Source organism: Pteronotus mesoamericanus, unplaced genomic scaffold (genome assembly GCF_021234165.1).
Source record: "Pteronotus mesoamericanus isolate MK-2021 breed Mesoamerican mustached bat unplaced genomic scaffold, CSHL_Meso_final scaffold_85, whole genome shotgun sequence".
NCBI classification, from domain to species: Eukaryota; Metazoa; Chordata; class Mammalia; order Chiroptera; family Mormoopidae; genus Pteronotus; species Pteronotus mesoamericanus.
The window spans coordinates 54,494,974-54,513,434 of NW_026555329.1; the positions used below are offsets into that span (position 1 = coordinate 54,494,974).

An 18,461-nucleotide genomic window follows, 5' to 3' on the forward strand; every position below is an offset into this window, starting at 1 on the left:
AGAAGTTTTTAATAGCATAATTTGGTCTTAGAGTTTTCCTTTTTGTATGAACTTCTGACAAATCACTAAGTTTAAGAAATTTTGCAGCTGTGTACAATTTCACCACAAATAAAGATGATTAAATCTACATATGCAATAATATGGAGGCCCGCAAGACAAGAGTTCTTGTTGGAGAGAGTGAATATAGTGAGGCTTCAATACTGTGTATATGTGGGATAAGAAAAAGAGTGGATAGGTTGTAGGAACTAGAAGATGGCAAAAAGAGTGAAAAGGTTAATAGCTTATTATCTGAGTGCTTACTTTGTGTCAAGCACTTTTCTAAATGTCTTATTTACTGCAAGTGAGAAACCTGAATTTGTTTGCTTGTGGTAACACAGGTAGTGGGCAATGGAGCTGTAGTCTGAATCCATAGTCTTGTTTAAAAGTTTATGTTGTTAACAAGTACATTTTATAGCCTTCGGATGTGGAAAATCCTTACGTCATGCTGAGGACTTTGACTTCATCCTGTTGGCAGTGGGAGACCATTAGATGTTTTTATGCAAGAAAAAAATTAGAATTTACATTGAAAAACATCAGTCTAGTGACAGGGTGGAAAATGAATTTTAATCCTCACCCCAGAGTATATTTTATTGATTTTAGAAAGCGGGGCGGGGTGGGGGGCAGAAACATAAGTTGGTTGCTACCTGTGTGCAGCTTGACTGGGGATCATTCAGCAACCTAGGTATGTGCCCTGACTGGGGATTGAATATGAAACCTTTTGCTGTATGGGGCAGTGCTCCAAACAATGAGCCACCCAGCCGGGCTGGAAAATGAATTTTAGAGAAAGGGTTGGCTACAGGCAGGACAGCTATTGTCACAATCTAGAAACAAAGTCACTGGGTCTTAATGGAATGGAATCAAAGAAAAGGGAATTCGATTTTGCAAAAGAGAGACTGGCACTATCTTATTCACGTGACTGATGGCGGGGGGAGTGGCAAGGGGGAGGTATGAAATGATTTCTAGGTTGTGCTAATACTATGAAGAACAGAAGGGAGGGGGTTTGAAAGAGAACAGTCTCTTAGGTATCTTTGAAACATTGTAATGGATATTCCTAATAGGTAAGTTATAGTCAGGAAAATGGATCTTGATCTTGGGAGAGGATGCAATAGGAGGTGTATAGATTGAGAGCTATTGTGTGGTGGTAATAGAAGCAGAGGAGGTAGATGAGTTTACTCAGTGATTTCTTTTGTTCCCATTCCACCTTCTGCAGCTCTGAGAAAAGCCTTGGACTTCTTTGTTCAAATCCCCATTCTGGACCTGTGTTTTCTATTTCAGGGAGTAACTGTAGATAATATTTTATCTAACAGACAAGAGTTTTAGAAAGTTAAGAAATAATGATATATTTCATCTCCCTTAGTTTGCCTATTAAAAACATGTTTATGGAAGTTAAAAGAAAGTAAAACTTGGATGTAGATTATTTGTCTTGGCTGAAGTAAAAGCCCTGATTTTAACTGCACATTGCTACTTCGCAGCTAGGAATCTAGCTTTTTCTCCTGTGTTGCTATCACTAGGTTTTGAGGTGAGCCGAGTCAAGTAGAGAGGGAAGGGATGATTTCCAAGTGAGGAGAAAGGAGTTTGGTATGTGGGAAGTGAATGCATTGCAACAACACAAATGGGTGACCATAAGCCACCTTTTACCACTCGATATAGGGCACCAAAAAACTAACATGTAATGTGAAAATGTCTGTTTCAGAGCTGTTTTTAAGAATACTGGAACTATACTAACACAAGTACACTTATTTACTATTATTGCTGCTAATATTATTAGTAATAAATACTGTTATTATTAACCCGAGTTCACATAACTAATGAATAGTGGAGATGCAGATCCAACCCAATATGCCTGGTTCCAAGAGATCATGCTTTATATTAGCATACTTTTTTGTGACTTTGGATATAGGTTATTTGAAAATCAATAACCTACATATAAAATTGGATTACCAATAACTCTTCGGATATTCATTTCATTGAAATACTACATTCTCTGATTCTTCTAAATAAATGAGAGTTAATCCTTACGGATTTATTTAACACATGGCAGCTATCTACTAAGTGAGGACTATAGGGCAGAAACAGCAGGGATCCGAGGGAAATCGAGTATTTGTTTATTCAACAAATATTTAAGAACCTTCTATTTGCCAGGCAAGATTGATTCTAAGCGCTCAAATATGGCAGTATATGGACAAAATCTCTTTCCCCTCTGATTTCTTTTTCATTTCCCTCTTGATTTTTTTTTTCCTTTCCAGTCCCCCAGTCATTTAGGATTTTGGGAGCAAAGGGGATGGAAATGTAGCCAATTTTTTTAAGTTAATTTGATAGGAGATTTTAGTATAATTTTCTGAAAACAAATTTTAACATAGTCACTGAGATGATAAATATGATTAAAACATTTACAGGAATTTTGTATTGCAAATTTTTCAGCAGTTATTTTAATAAAGAAAACATAAAATAGCCTTTTCACCTCAAATTTTGTATAGTTTAATTCAGTGATTTAGAACTGAAGTGTAAAGATTTTTTACTCAATACATTACATTGCTTACTCGGTCTGCAGTCTTCTGTAGAACATCATACTTCAGTGATCAGCTAAATCTTCCTGCAAACAGAAGCCAGTTGATGAAAACTGAGTTCAAATGTAGAAATTTCATTGCTGTGAGATTTAAGAAGATGACTTACGGAATGGTCAGCTTCAGTTTATTCAGTGTGAATGCTGAAATTTCCTTCTTATAAATTGTACACTGATAAAAGAAATGGTGAGTAGATTAAAAATATAATCTGACCAGAGTCCTCAGTGTAAGCAAAAAATGTTCCAATATTTTTAAAGGTAGACCTATGCAAATGCTTCACAAAATAAGATTTATGCCAACATATTACTTTCTGTAATTCAGAATGAAAGTCTAAGGTTCTTCATTTTTTTAAAGTATATTTCATTATGCTATTACAGTTGTCCCATTTTCTTACTCCCCTTTATCCCCCTGCCTCCTGCACCGCACCCCCCCACCAGTATTCTCCCCCACCTTAGTTTATGTCCATGGGTCGTACATGTAAGTTCTAGTTCTTAGGCTTTTCCATTTCCCATACTATTCTTAACCTCCCCCTATTTTGTACCTACCAACTATGCTTCTTATTCCTTGTACCATTTCCTCCATTCTCCCTCCTCGCCCTGCCCACTGGTAATCCTCCATGTGATCCCATTCTGTGATTCTGTTCTTGTTCTAGTTGTTCGCTTAGTTTGTTTTTGTTTTTAAGTTCCATTGTTGATAGTTGTGAGTTTGTTGTTATTTTACTATTCATAGTTTTGATCTTGTTCTTTTTCTTGGATAAGTCCCTGTAACATTTCATATAATAAGGACTTGGTGATGATGAAGTCCTTCAACTTGACCTTTTCTGGGAAGCACTTTATCTGCCCTTCCATTCTAAATAATAACTTTGCTGGATACAATAATCTTGGATGTAGGTCCTTGCCTTTCATGACTTTGAGTACTTCTTTTCAGCCCCTTCTTGTAGAGTTTCTTTTCAGAAATCAGCTGATAGTCTTATGGGAACTCCTTTGTAGGTAACTCTTTTCTCTTGCTGCTTTTAAGATTCTCTCCTTATCTTTAATCTTGGATAATGTAATTATGATGTGTCTTGGCATCTTCCTCCTTGGATCCAGATTGTTTGGGACTCTTTGTGCTTCCTGGACTTTGTGGAAGTCTATTTCCTTTGCCAGATTGGGGAAGTTTCCTTCATTGTTTTTTAAAATAAGTTTTTAATTTCTTGTTCTTCTTCTCCTTCTGGCACCCCTATGATTTGGATGTTGGAACATTTAAAGTTGTCCCAGAAGTTCCTAAGCCTCCTCAGTTTTTGAATTCATGTTTCTTCATTATGTTCTGGTTGAATGTTTATTTCTTCCTTCTGCTCCAGATCATTGATTTGAGTACCAGTTTCCTTCTCTTCACTGTTGGTTCCCTCTATATTTTTCTTTATTTCACTTTTTTCCTTTGCTTTGTGTCCATACTCAATCATTTCTGTGAGCATCCTGATTATGAGTGTTTTGAACTGTGCATCTCATACGTTGGCTCTCTTCTTGTTGCTTAGTTCTTTTTCTGGAGTTTTGATCTGTTCTTTCCTTTGGGCCCATTTCTTTGTCTCAGTGCACCTGTTATGTTTTAAGGGGCGGAGTCCAAGGTATAGGCCAAGGCAGGGCAACCTGCTCCGTTGTGGCACTGTATGTGGGGGAGGGGTCAGAGAGGGAACAGTACCACTTGCTTGGCTCTTGGCCCAGTTTCAGTCACTTACCCTGCTGCCCACAAGCAAATTGGGCCCTTCTGGTACTGATTCCCAGGTGGGGGGGGGGGGGGGTTTGTGTACTTCCTAGGACCCTGTGAGTCTCTCCAGTGAATTCTCCTGTCACCAAAACCCCCACAGATTTTTACAGCCAGAGGTTTTGAGGCTTTACTTTCCCACCCTGGAACCTTGGGTTGCATGGTCTGTCTCACTGCCCATTTGTTCCTCCCGGTTTATCCCCATGTGAATGTGGGACCTCCTGGTCTGCTAGCCGCTGCCTTGTGTCCTCTCTGCCCCTCCAGCCGGTCTGGATGAATGTTCCTTCTTGAACTCCTTGGTTGTCGGACTTCCAGACAGTTAAGTTTTCTGGCAGTTCTGGTTGTCTTTTGTGTTTAAATTTGTTGTCCTTCTTTTGGTTGTGCAAGGAAGCAAAGCAAATCTATCTACGACTCTATCTTGGCCAAAGTCTTAAGGTCCTTAATTTTTGTTTTAAGATTTTACCTTTAATTTTTTTACTGTATTTTTAGAAAAGCAAAAGTTTGGATAAATACATTTTGCGAATTTTCAGCAATAAAAATTGATATTAAAAGGTTTGTGAATAATTGTTAATTAGAATATAAGCTAATAGTATTTAATTCCTTAATTATCATGGTTACCAAGTGTTTTATTTAATAAACATTTATACATAAAGAATAAGAAATAAGATACACTATCATATATATGAGGGAATTGTTCTACATTTTTTAAGTTAAGATATAATTTGCCTGAAGTGCGCAAGTCTTAAGTGTTCAGTTTAATGGGTTTTCACAATTTTATAAACCTATGTAACCACCACTCAAAATAAGATAAAGAACATTTTTTTATCGCCTCAGAAACTTCCTTCATATCACTCCCCACACCCTTTTCCCAACCATATTCTTTATCGCCATAGATTAGTTTTCCCTGATTTGGGATGTCATATAAATGGAGCCATACAGTAAATATTTTTGTGTGTATCTTGTTCCTTTCCACTCAGTATATTCTTTTTCTTTTTTTCTTTTTAATTGATTTTTAGAGAGGGAAAGGAAGGGGGAAAGACGGGCATTGATTTGTTGTTCCACTTACTTATGCATTCATTGGTTGATTCATGTATGTTCCCTGAAGGGGGGATCAAACACACAATTGTGGCTTATTGGGTCAATGCTTTTAACAAACTGAGCTACCCAAACAGGGCCTCAGCATGTTTTTGAGAGTCATTCATGGCATTGCTTGTATAAGTACCCCTATTTACTTAGCCTTTTTTTTCTCTTGCTGTACTTTTGGGGCTAATATGAATAAGGCTGCTAAGAAATCTTGTGCAATCTTACTGTGGACATATGCATTCTTTTCTCGTATGTAAATACCTAGGTACAAAATTGCTAGGTCAAAAGAGAGAGCTTTTGAAGTAAATAATTTTGCTAGAGTATGTAAAGACAAGTATTTTGTCATGAAAATGTGTATTAAACAGTTACAGCCCTTACACACAATTTGTATAGTTGTTTAATGATAATTTAAAGTGAAGTTAAATATGTTGAGTCATAGAAGCATCAAAAAAAATCGCTCATTCACTTTGTTTTTATAAAGTCTACACTAGAACAATTTGTTTTTGGGTCTTGAAAGTGAGGAGTTGGTTCAAACAGTTGGAAACAAAAATGGTAGATATGATGATATCTTAATTAGAACTCAAATAATTAGAATGCTCTGTTTAACCCAAAATGGCTTTACTTGATTTTAAAGATTTTACTTGATTTTAAAAGATTTTTAGTTCATGGTGAACTGCAACGGTGCTTAAATAATTTTTGCATACAAAAAGGAGTTATTACTTCCCAAGATAACCATTAGAAGTCTTAAACTAAGTTGTGAGAAGAAATATTAATTTAATGTCACATTACTTAACATTGATATTTTCTTAGTGTTAGCCAGTACCTCTGTAATAATTGGATAGTTATCTCTTCTTGCTGTCTACTGTTATCATTGAATATTGAGAAGTTCCTTGAGCAATTTACATTCTTGCAGTTACTCCCTGAATGATGACTGTTAAATTCACTAGACAGTTTTTCAGAAGCAGTTTTGGAATTTATTAAATGTATGACATGTGTTTTGTATATCCCTGGCTTTATATAGTCACTTGTGGTATCTACTCTTTTACAACCACAACGTAATAGAACATACTTTTTATGCTGTGTATATGTTATACAAAATAATGTTTGGGTCCAAGAGAAAGAAAAAATATAGCTCTTTCAGATTTTAGCCCAGATTAATACATTAAGCTCTAATTAATAGTTTAACTTTTCAAAACTATACTTTTTGGTGCAATTGTTATGAGGTACTCCTGTCAGCTGCCAGTGGCTAACATCAAAAAGAGTTAATCTCCCACTGAGCCACATCTTCCCAACAAAACCAAGGTGCCCCCATCTAGAATTGCAATTCAGAAATTCAGTAAAAGTAATAACTTACAGATGGGGGGAGAGACCTGAATTAAAAGGCTTGCTCTCCTGTCTTCTTGGTTCTTGTCTTGCCTGCAAGACACGAATTGAAGGGAGAGACAAACAAACGTAAAGTGGGGAATGAGCTAGTTTATGAAACACAAAAGCCCAAAGCTGCAAACAGGCACCCATAAAGTTGTTTTTAGTTTGTTCTATACACTTGAGCCAAGGCTACAGGTGAGTACTTAGGTAATCTAAGTGAGCCGACTATTGGGGTTCAGGGGTTATATATCTCAGTCAGCTTTTAGGTCCCCCCCCCCTTTTCCCCTTGGGAATAATACACAGCAGCAAAGGCCTTCTTTCTCAGTAAAGGCTCTTTGTCTTAGTGAAGTTGTTACAGAGGCCCCCTTTCCAAGCATAGGCCCCCTCTTTCTCCTGTGCAGTTCCACACCCAGTAATCTTAGTAAGATTGTTACAGAAGCCCCTTTTCTCAGCCCAGTCTCAAGGGCTCTCCCCTTCTCCTGCACTATTTTTGCTTGTAATGCTCGGGACACCTGGGACACCTGGGACACCTGGCAGTCTCATCAAAACCAAGTTCAGGACTGCTGAGTTAATTGGTGAAGCATGTCTTCCTTTTACTTCTAGCCTCCTATATTAGGTTCTTTGTTAGATTGTAATGGCGAGGGCCCTGGCTTTATTTCCCCTCTGGCCACTCATTCCTACCTGCTACTTAACTCTTGAATCTGACTCCAATTCAGAAGGACTTGATTTTGAACAGTATCATATGGAGGAAGATGGTTAATACAGAAGACAACAGTGGACCTAGGAATGCATCTGATAATTCAGTGGGCTTTTCCAGGGGGAAAAAACAAAACGAAACTATAATATTCCTAGGGGTAAATAGAGTAGAATTCTGTGTGTGTTAGAATTGGAAAAATGGATGTTGGGGAATGTTGAGTCTATAGCAGTGTTTAGAAAATACCTGGATGATTGAAAATTTTTTTTAGGAAGCCACTGCTGCGCCAGACCCAGTTTTTTTCTCTAGCACCTGAGAAGTCCAGAAATCAAATTCTTCTTATCTGGTGAAATTCACAGACCAGACTTTAGGCATAGCTGTTATAATCCAAATTGGTTTGCGGGAAATCAACTAAACATTTTTTAAACCTCAACAGCTAGTTAATTGCATCATTAAATATGCTATATATATATATACTGCTTACTATCAATACTTCTAATTTTTTGCCAGTTTTATAGGTAATGTATAAGTTGAGAGTTTTTCAAAAGAAATATTTGATAAAAATTGTGGTAGCTTGCTGATGAATGTTTATTGCATATGGTAGTGATTAAGATTTAGTTTTAAATGTTTTTTTAACTCGTTACCTGTGTGGGAAGGGGAAGAAATTAAGATTTACATAAACATAATAGATTCCAGTATATGTTTAGCATACTCTGTCTGCCATACCAGATTCTACCCTTGCCTGTTTAATATTATTGTTTATATCTTGCCTTTTGATTTTAGTAGTCCTATTAAATACTTTAGAAAATAATGTGAAACACATAAATGTATTTTAATTAGCATATGGTAAAAGAACACCCCCTTTTTTTATGATGACTTGCAACCATGTATAGATTCATGTAAGCACTACCAAAATCTAACTATCATGCAATTCTACCATCATCCCCAAAACTTCCTTATTTTCTTACTTCCCCTCATTTTTCTGTTTGGAGAAGTTAACATAAGTATTTACATAAGAGAGGAAATTCAGAAGAGAGGGAGATTAACTCTTACCCTCCCCACCCCTCTGCCCAGCCCCTGGCAACCATTGCTCTGTTCTCCATTGCTATAATATTGTCTATTTGAGAATGTCATACAAATGGAACATGATGCTATTACTATGTAACTTTCTGAGACTGGTTTCTTTCATTCAGTTTAAGGTTTTTGAGATTTGTCCACATTGTTGCATGTATTCATAATTTGTCCCTTTTTGTTGCTGAGTAGTATTCCACTGGGATATGCCCATTTATAGACATTTGAGTTGTAAATTGTTTTCAGTCTTGAGCAATTGTGAATAGAGTTTTGTGTGAACATAGATTTGCGTTTCTTTAGGGCACATACCTAGGAGTGGGATTGTTGTGTCATATTGTGTGTGAGTAACTTTGTAAGAAATTGCCAACTGTTCTCTGCTGGGTTAATAGTGAGCCTTGGAAAGTATCTAGTAATTCACTGGACTGTTCTAGGTGTTTTGCGTCTTCATTAGCACTTAGTATTATCATTCTTTTTATTTTAGCCATTCTATTACATATGCAGTAGTATTTCATGATTTCAATATTATTTTACTAATCATTAATAATACTGCACATTGTTTTGCATAATAAAATGCACATTGTTTTGAGCATTTATCTCTCCTCTACATATCCTCTTGTGTCTGCCCTAGCCTTTTTGCTTCCTGTTTTCTGAACTGTTCAGTTTTGAGAATATGTATTCTGGATACAGGTCCTTTATTGGACATATGAATTCAACTTACTGATTTTTGATTGAGAGATTTTGGACTGTGAGTTGTGCTAACCTAAAAATAAAAGCCCAAAGTGAGAGTCAACAAGCATTATCTGAGATCAAAGAAGAATAGCTATATTGGAAGCACTGATTCAGGCGGAAATCCAATAGTGTTGCAATTACGAGACAAAGGTTATTTATGAGAAAGGGAAGGGAGGTGGCAATTCTATTGGTGCAGATAAGCTAACATAAAGATGCTAGTTATAAACAGTGTTTTTAATTTTCAGTTCCTGTAGTTGCTTTCTTGTTATCATTGCAAATAGTTGTTTGGGACAGGCCAAAGGTTATTTTGCCCAGTTTTAACATTCCAAAGGTTTGAGGCATAATTCCTGCAAGGCAGTTCAGTTCCTCTGGGGTAGCAGCTCCAGTTCCATTTGAAAGTGGCTCAGTTTATATTTTTATAGTTGTGTTTCTCTGCAATATTTTAATCTTTGGTAGATAGAGGATAGTGCTGTTCTTAATATGATTTGGAAGGTGTTCACTTCTGTTTTCTGGAAGAAAATGTTTATAACTCTTTTTCTTTCAATGTTGGGTGTAAGAAAACCCAGAGTTTTATTGTTTGGAAGGCTTTCGACTTTTAAAATAGGTTTAGGACTATTCAAATGGTCTATTTTTTTCTTGAGTGAACCTTGGTTTTCGTGTCTTTCAAGAAATTTGTGTTTCACTTAAGTTGTTATTCACATTTTAAATAACAAAAAAAATTTATTTGAGGCAGTTGTTTGGGGGCTGCACTGTTACATCCTGCCTTGTTCGGTTTTGGCTGGCTGGATTTTACTCCTACCAAAACTTTTATCTGAGAAGTAGGATAATATAGTAAATAAAAGTGTATATTCAAGATTTAAACTGACAGACAGTTTAAATATTTTGCAGTGTTTAAGGCGTATTTTGCAGTGTTTAAGGCGTACTATTTTTTGCCCAAATTTTTGAGGTCAAAATAACAGATGCACATTATACACGGGTAGTACCTGAAATACCTAGTATCTGTTCTTGTGTTTTGTAATTATTTGTTACATAAATTTCTTGTACCATAATATGTTAAAAACTGCTAAAATTCCTTTATAATACAAAAAAGGTATCTAAATATAAATTAATAATTGAATTAAAAATTAAAACGAAAGATTTTTTTTTCCTGAAAGTTTGGGTCAAAACCATGGGTGCGCAGTATACACGGGGACGCATTAATACACAGCAAAATATGGTACTTCTTCTGCTTCAGATACTTCATCTAAAAATGTACAAATATAACACTAACTGCCTCATAGGGTTGTTGTGAATAAATGACATAATCCATGTTAAGGGCTTGGTAAGCACTAATTAGAGCATCCTCATTTTGTTATCATCCTCATCATTGTTATTGCTCAGTGCTATCCAAATCATGGATTTTGCTGCAAATTTTTTAGTGTTCCAAACTATAAAGGCTTTTCATTTCTTTAAATTGACATTTTCTAACCTTTTAAAGGGCTTGTCACTTATGTGGCTAGGAATGTCTTCATTCTAGCCATGTGGGCTCCTTTTCAACTGTCTCTTCTGAAAACTTAGGTGCATGTGCACACGCAGGACATATATGGGGTTTGTCCAGAAGGTATCCAGCCATGTAATATGAACAATAGAAACGTTTATTGAAGAAGATACAAAATACAAGAAACATTGAACATAGGACAATGACACCTCAGTCCCCATCAAAGGAGGTACCCCACACACTTCTCCCAGTTGCCATCAGCTGCGCCATCATGTTTTCTTGAATCTCATTGACGGTTTGAAGTCTCTGCTCTTTCAAAGGTGACTTTAGTTTTGGGAAAAGCCAGAACTTGCAGGGCGCCAAATCTGGGCTGTAGGGGGCTGAGTCACCTGGATGATTTGTTGTTTCACCAAAAACCCTTCATGAGACATGATGCACGAGAAGGTGTGTTGTTGTGATGGAGCTGCAAATCACCAGTTAGCTGTGGCCTTCTGAATCATCCAAATAATTTCCGTGGAGGAATTTTCAAGCTTGATGCAAATTTGTTGCTCTACAGTCATTTTGAATGTGATGGCCACACAGTGCAATGTTCAGTCATGGTGTCTACCACCCCCACTGACTAGTACAGTGCAGTTGTTATTGTCCATGCATGCGCATTCCAGTCCATTCTCCTTGACTGCCGGGTTACATCCATGTCGGGCAAACCATTCTTGTTATTAACAGTAGCTGGACTTCTTGATGGATCTCACATATACAAACATAAGTATTTTCTGTTCTTTCCATTATTTTTAATTCCCTCATCAAATAAATCACAGTGCTAGTAAAGCAGCAAAAGAAAATAAGCTAAGGCTTCCATTTTTGCCAAGGATGGTCCCTTAATTAAGTGAAGACTTGAATGTACATTAAAAAGTCACCTGGGAAACTTGTTAGTGTTTCCTGGGCCTCATTTCCAGAGTCTGATTGAGTTGGTCAGAGTGGGATGTACATTTCAAACATCACTGGAGCTGCTGCTTGTCTAAGGCCTTCACTTTAAGGAACACTGCCTCATTTGAGTCAGAGGTGACTGTGTAGTGATTGGAAAACTTAGAAATGCTCAAGACTACTTCACTAAACTGTAACATCAGGCATATCATTTAACCTCTCATATGTTTCATTAGTAGTTGATCTCTTTCTCAAACATAGTCTTTATTCTCCTAAAATATGCTTCTCAGTACACCTGTTGATACTTTCTCACTTGTCTTTGAACTAAAATTTCCTAAGATCCAATAGATCTAACCATTCTTCCCTCTTCTATATTTTTTAGTAATTTATGATTTTTTAAGTTGTCTTTTAAATATTTTATTTATTTTCAGACAGGGGGAAGGGAAGGAGAAAGAGAGGCAGAGAAACATTAATGTATCATTGCCATTCACGTGTCCCCTATTGGGGACCTGGCCCGCAACCCAGGCATGTGCCCTGACTGGGAATTGAACCTGAGACCCTTTGGTTTGCAGGCTGATGCTCAATCCACTGAGCCACACCAGCCAGGGCTAATTTATGACTTTATAAACATAATGATATTTGTTTTCTTCATGGTACTTAAATGTATCTTATTTCTCCACACATACAGATTTCCTTGATAATATTTTTTATTTTAAAGAAAAATTTGCTTGTAAGAAAATATTTATATGTAGGCAGCTTTGAATCATTAAGTTTGTTACATTATGTATGTATATATTTTTTCTTGTTTTTAATTTTCCTCCTGCCTTACCTGTAACGCCTACCTCTGGCAACTACCAGTCTGTTCTGAGATTTTTGGTTGGCTGGTTGGTTGGTTGGTTGGTTGATTTAGACCCCACATATAAAAGAGATCATAAGGCATTTGTTTTTCTCTAATTTATTTCATTTAGCATAATGCCCTTAAGACCTATCTTTGTTGTCACAGATGGGAAGATTGCACCTGTTTGATGGCTAAATAATCATTCATTCATTCATTCATCCATTCATCCATCGTTGGACACTTAAGTCATTTTCCTGCAATGGCTATTGTAAATAATGCTGCAGTGAATATGGGGGTGCAGATATCTTACTGAGTTACTGTTCTAATTTTATTTGGATAAATACCCAGAAGTGGAATTGCTGAATCATATATGGTAGTTCTGTTTTTAACTTTTTGATGAACCTACGTTATTTTCCATAGTGGTGGACCAATTTATATTACTACCAACAGTGTACAAGGATTTCCTTTTCTCTCCATTCTCACCAAGTTATTTCTTGTCTTTCTGATAATAGCCATTCTAATGAGTCTGAGGTGATAGTTCATTGTGGTCCTGATATTGCATTTGCAATATTTGCATTTTACGTTTGCATGGTCAGTGAGGTAGAGAACATCTTTTCATGTTAGCCATCTTTATTATGTCCTTTTAGGGAAAAAAGTCTATTCAGATATTCTGCCCATTTTTAATCAGGTCTGGGGGGAGGATTGCTATTGAGTTGTTACGAGTTCTTTTATATATTTTGGATATTAGCCCCTTAATGGATATACAGTTTGCAAATACTCCCAATCAATAGGTTGTCTTTTCATTTTGTTGACTACTTTGATGTGGTTTTTGCTTTTGTTGCATTTGGTGGTGGGGTGGGGGTGTCAGATTTAAAAAGTCATTGCCAAGGCCTATGTCAAAGGAGCTTAGTCTATCTTCCAGGAGTTTTATGGTCTCAGGTCTTACATTCAGGTCTTGAATCCACTTTAATTTTCTTGTATGGTGTACAATAGTCGTCAAGTTTCATTCTTTAGCTTTTGACTGTCCAGTTTTCCCAGCTCTATTTATTAAAAAGACTATCCTTTCCCCATTGTATATTCTTGCCTTGTTTGTCTTTAGTTCACCATATGCCTGTGGATTTATTTTTGGGATCTCTGTTCTGTTCATTCATTGATACATGTCTCTTGCTATGCTAATACCGCACATCTTTCATTACTGTAGCTTTGTGAAACAGTTTGAAATTAGGCAGCGTGAATCCTCCAGCTTTGTTCTCCCTTCTGAAGATTGTTTTGGCTATTTGGGGTCTTTCGTGGTTCCATACAAATTTTAGAATTAATTTTATTTCTGTGAAACATGTCATTGGAATTTTAATACACTGTAATGGGATTACATTGAATGTATAGATTGTTTTGGGTAGTATGAACATTTTAACAATGTTGATTCTTCCTGTATATAGTATGGAGTATCTTTCCATTTATTTGCTATATTTTTCAATTTCTTTTATTAATCTCTTGTAGTTTTCAATATACAGGTCTTTTACCTCCTTGATTAAATTTATTCCTGGGTATTTTATTCTTTTTATTGTTATAAACTGAGTTGTTTCTTACCTTTCTTTTTCTGATAGTTCATTATTAGCGTATAGCAGTGATTTTCAACCAGTGTGCCACAAGAATTTTTAAAACATGCCATACCCAACTATTTAGTCAGGGGCACTGACCTTTCTCTTAGATTGTCAAATAGAAAATGACAGCAGCAACACAACTATAGCCATCTGGTGTGAATGAATCAAAATTATACCTGTTCTTTTGTCAGATCAGCAAAATATACATATTTTGGTGTGCTGTGGAATTTTAGTAATTAGTTTCTGTGTACCATGAGATGAAAAAGGTTGAAAATCGGAGGTGTATAGAAGTGCATCAGATTTTTGGGGATTTTGTATCCAGCAACTTTATGGAATCTGTTTATTAGTTCTAACTGGTGTATGTGATTTTGCTTCTCTATTCTACCATTATATTACTATATCTAGAGGATGTCACAGTACTGTAATCTTTTTTGTTTTACTGAATTTATTGGTGTGATATTGGTTAATAAAAGTATGTGGGTTTCAGGGATATAACTTTTCTTGATGAAGTCTTTAGGATTTTCTATATATAATATGTCATCAGCAAATAGTGGTAGTTTTACCTTTTTGTTTCCAGTTTGGATGCCTTTTATTTCCTCTTCCTCTTGTCTGATTGCTATGGCTAGGACTTCCAGTGCTATGTGAACAACAGTGGTAAGAGTGGGCATCCCTGTGTTTTTCCTCCTCTCAGAGGGAAAGCTTTCCGCTTTTGCCTTGGAGTATGATATTAGTTATGTTCTTTCTGTATTTGCATTTTTGAGAGTTTTAATCATAAATGGATGTTGAATTTTGCCAAATACCTTTCCTGCATCTATTGAGATGAATACAATGTTTATCCTTTCTTTTTGTTACTGTATTACGATGATTTACAGATGTTGAACCATCCGTGTTTACATCCCTGAAGTAAATCCCACTTGGTAATGGTATATGATCCTTTTAATGTATTATGAGTTCTGTTTGCTAATACTGTGTTGAGGACTTTGGCATGTGTAATCACCATGGATATTGGCCTATGATTTTCTTTTCTTGTGTCCTTGTTTGGTTCCGGTATCAGGATAACTCTAGCCATTTAAAAATTTAAGAGTTTCCCTTTCTATTTTTTTCAAAGAGTTTAAGAAGGACTGATGTTAAATACTCTTTGAACATTTGGTAGAATTCTCCAGTGAAGCTGTCTAGTCTGGATTTTTTGTCTGTTGGAAGATTCTTGGTTACTGATTTAATCTTTCTGTTACTGTTCCTTTCAGATTTTCTGTTTCATTATGATTCAGTTGTGGCAGGTTGTGTGTTTTTAGGAATTAATGATTTCTTCTAGGTTGTCCAGTTTGTTGGCTTACAGTTCTTCATAGTAGTCTCTTACAATCCTTTGTATTTCCATATAGTTTGTAACAGTTCCCCTTTCATTTCTGAATTTATTTGAGTCTTCTTTTATTTTCTTGGTGAGTGTAGCTAAAAGGTCTTGTCAATTTTGTTTATCTTTTTTAAAAAACGAGCTCCTAGTTTTTTTAATTCTCTCTGTTGTCTTTGTATCATTTATTTCTGCTCTAATTTTTTCTGTTTCTTCCTGTTAACTGTGGGCTTCATTCTTTTTTTTTCCTAATTCTTCAAGGTGTAAAGTTAGGTTGTTGATTAGAGACATATTTTATCTGCATTTAGCCTATACATTCTGATTATAATAGTAAATCATTAAAACAGTAATAAATTTAGGTGTTTAAGTGAATTGTCACTATCTTTAAATTTTCGTTAAGCCATTTTCTATAAAACTTTAAAATAGTATGATTTTGCATTTTGTATTGCTATTTTGGCAATGACCTATACTATTAGACATTTATATCTTCATTTCTATTTTAGGTACGTATTGCAGCAAAATTCATCATTCATGCCCCTCCTGGAGAATTTAATGAGGTGTTTAATGGTAAGTGTTTAGTTCACAGCACTAAGACTTGATATATCAAACACATATTTTTTTCAAACAATGAATGGCATAACTAAAATAACTGAGCTAAGGGGGAGTATGTAGGAGAAAATACTGTGAAAATATCTGTCAATCTGGATTTTGAAATGGTTAGAATATAATGTATTTGATATACATGGTGATTATGTTTGAATAAATTAATCCTCTTAAAAGTTATTTAAAAAAACAAGAACTTTTTAATTTTAACTATGTTTTGGAAGTTGGAAAGTCATTTTTGCAGTTTTTGTAAAGAAAAACATACTAGATTAATATGAACAGCCAAAGGGGGTGGGGGGACATAGTCTCGCCATACTTAGATGACAGCACATGTAAAAACATTTGTTATTTAAATTATGTCTCATATTCATACTATGCTTTTCTGTAAACCACACTGACAAACATTTTTTATAATTACCTAAAGATCAAAATTTTAAACTCTTGTATAAATTTATAGCAACTCCTGTTTGCTGTAAAAACTGTTACAATAGCTCCTTTAACACTAAGAAGGATGCATTTAAAATCTCCAGGAAATTAGCTTATGGTGATCTTTTCTACAAAACTTTTCTTAAGCAGTTTTAAGAATAAGATGCCATAAACTCTTTAAATGTGCTATTTCTAATTCATATATATTTGGCCTTTACCATGTCTTAAATTAAGATTAACTTAGATAGGATGTTTCTATTTTCTTTTTTAAACATTCTACCCCAGAGTAAACTATTTAAATATGTTTATTAAGAATTTTAATCAGTCATTTTTATTCATAGTATAAGAGTGATTTTTAACTAGCATACCACAAGAATTTTTAAAACATGCAGTACATGACAGTTAAGTCAGAGGCGCTGACCTCTATTTCTCAGATTGTCAAATTAAAAAAAAAAAAATGACAATAGCCAATACAACAATAGACAACCAGTGTGAATGAATCAATAGTACACCTATTTTTTTGTCTGATCAGCCAAAGATATAATATATATTTTGGTGTGCCACAGAATTTTAGTAATTAGTTTATGTGTGCTGTGAGAAAAGGTTGAAAATTGCTGGTTTAAGATACAATGAGAAATCTTAAGAAAAGGTCAAGTTTGAGAGGCAAAAATTGTACAAAGTTAAAAATACCCTTGAAAAATCTCTTAAATCATTCACAGAGTATAGTAATACATGATTTAGTTTATGCAGTCACATGTAGTACTACTCATGCATTTAAAAATTTAACCACTGCGGTACACTTAGAGGAAGAATGGCAAGTCTGCATTGTAAAAAAAAATTCTGGAAATTAAAATAATTCTGTCTTATGGAATAGTTATAAAATCTATAGTATAGTAGTGAATTTAGAAGTTAGGGAGAATTCAGAAGTATTTCTTCTTTCTGTAGATCTTAATTTCTGTTTTAATATTCAGCTGCTGTAACCTAAACATACATTAATACATTTGATTGTTGGAGCATTAAAGAAGATAAAGAAGACATAGTCTCCACTGCTGAGGTTTAAAAGTTGGCATGTATAATAACTTAATTAATGATTAAACTGCACTAAAATCAGTGGTTATCAGACTTATGTACAATTCACAGAGAGTGTATGAGTCCTAGAAATTGCTTTTCTAAGTCTTATTGGAAGTTGATACTGAACTGATATGTTCTGTGTTGGGATGCAGTACATTTGGGCATTTTGGATGAGCCATTAAGCAGGCCTGGGATGGAGAGTGAGCTGTGGAATAAAAGTGGGATACATTGGATATTATGAAAGTTTTAACTAAGGGGTTATTTTAGAGTTAAAAAGTAATTAAATATTTAAGGGGACTTGTATCAATTCAGTTATTTTCTATCTTTGTCGATAACATTGGCATCAGGGTGATTTCAAGAGAAGCCACACATTTCAGAATTGCAGTCATAAAATCTTGTCAGTTCAGTGGTTCCCGAATGCTCTTTCCTAGACCGCTACATTAGAGTCATTGAAACAGAGATTTTTGGTCTTCATTCTCAAGAACTGATTTGGTAGACCTGCACTGTGACTCTGAAATAATGTGGGATTTTTTGTTTTCATTTTTGTTTTTTAAGCCCTCCGCCCACTACTTTGTAGTCTAATGTGTAGCCTGGCTTAGAACCACAGCCTAAAATCCCTTCATTAAGAGTAGTATTTTATTCAAATTTTCTATTTCTTCCACTGTATTCTGCTTATGTTAAAGGCATGGTCTTATTTTTCAGAATAAAGTTATTTGATCAAATAGATTCTACTTTTAAATTATATTTTCATTTAAAACTGAAAAAGATATACTAGCCTGCAGTATCACATTTAATGACTATGTTTTAAATATTGAAGATGAAAGAATGATTAATCAAATAGAACTCCCCTGTTTGCTTTGTAAGATAGAAATAACTATAATTAATGTTTGTTTT

At 35.2% G+C, this 18,461-nt stretch overlaps 1 protein-coding gene across 1 annotated transcript in view; it reads left to right on the forward strand.

Moving 5' to 3' along the window:
- CAPZA2 (capping actin protein of muscle Z-line subunit alpha 2) overlaps nt 1-18,461 on the forward strand; it is a 58,123-nt gene that overhangs the window by 9,385 nt on the left and 30,277 nt on the right. Inside the window, exon 2 of the mRNA XM_054564244.1 lies at nt 15,971-16,034. Coding sequence (XP_054420219.1) covers nt 15,971-16,034 — 64 coding nt within the window. The remainder of the gene's footprint in view (nt 1-15,970; nt 16,035-18,461) is intronic.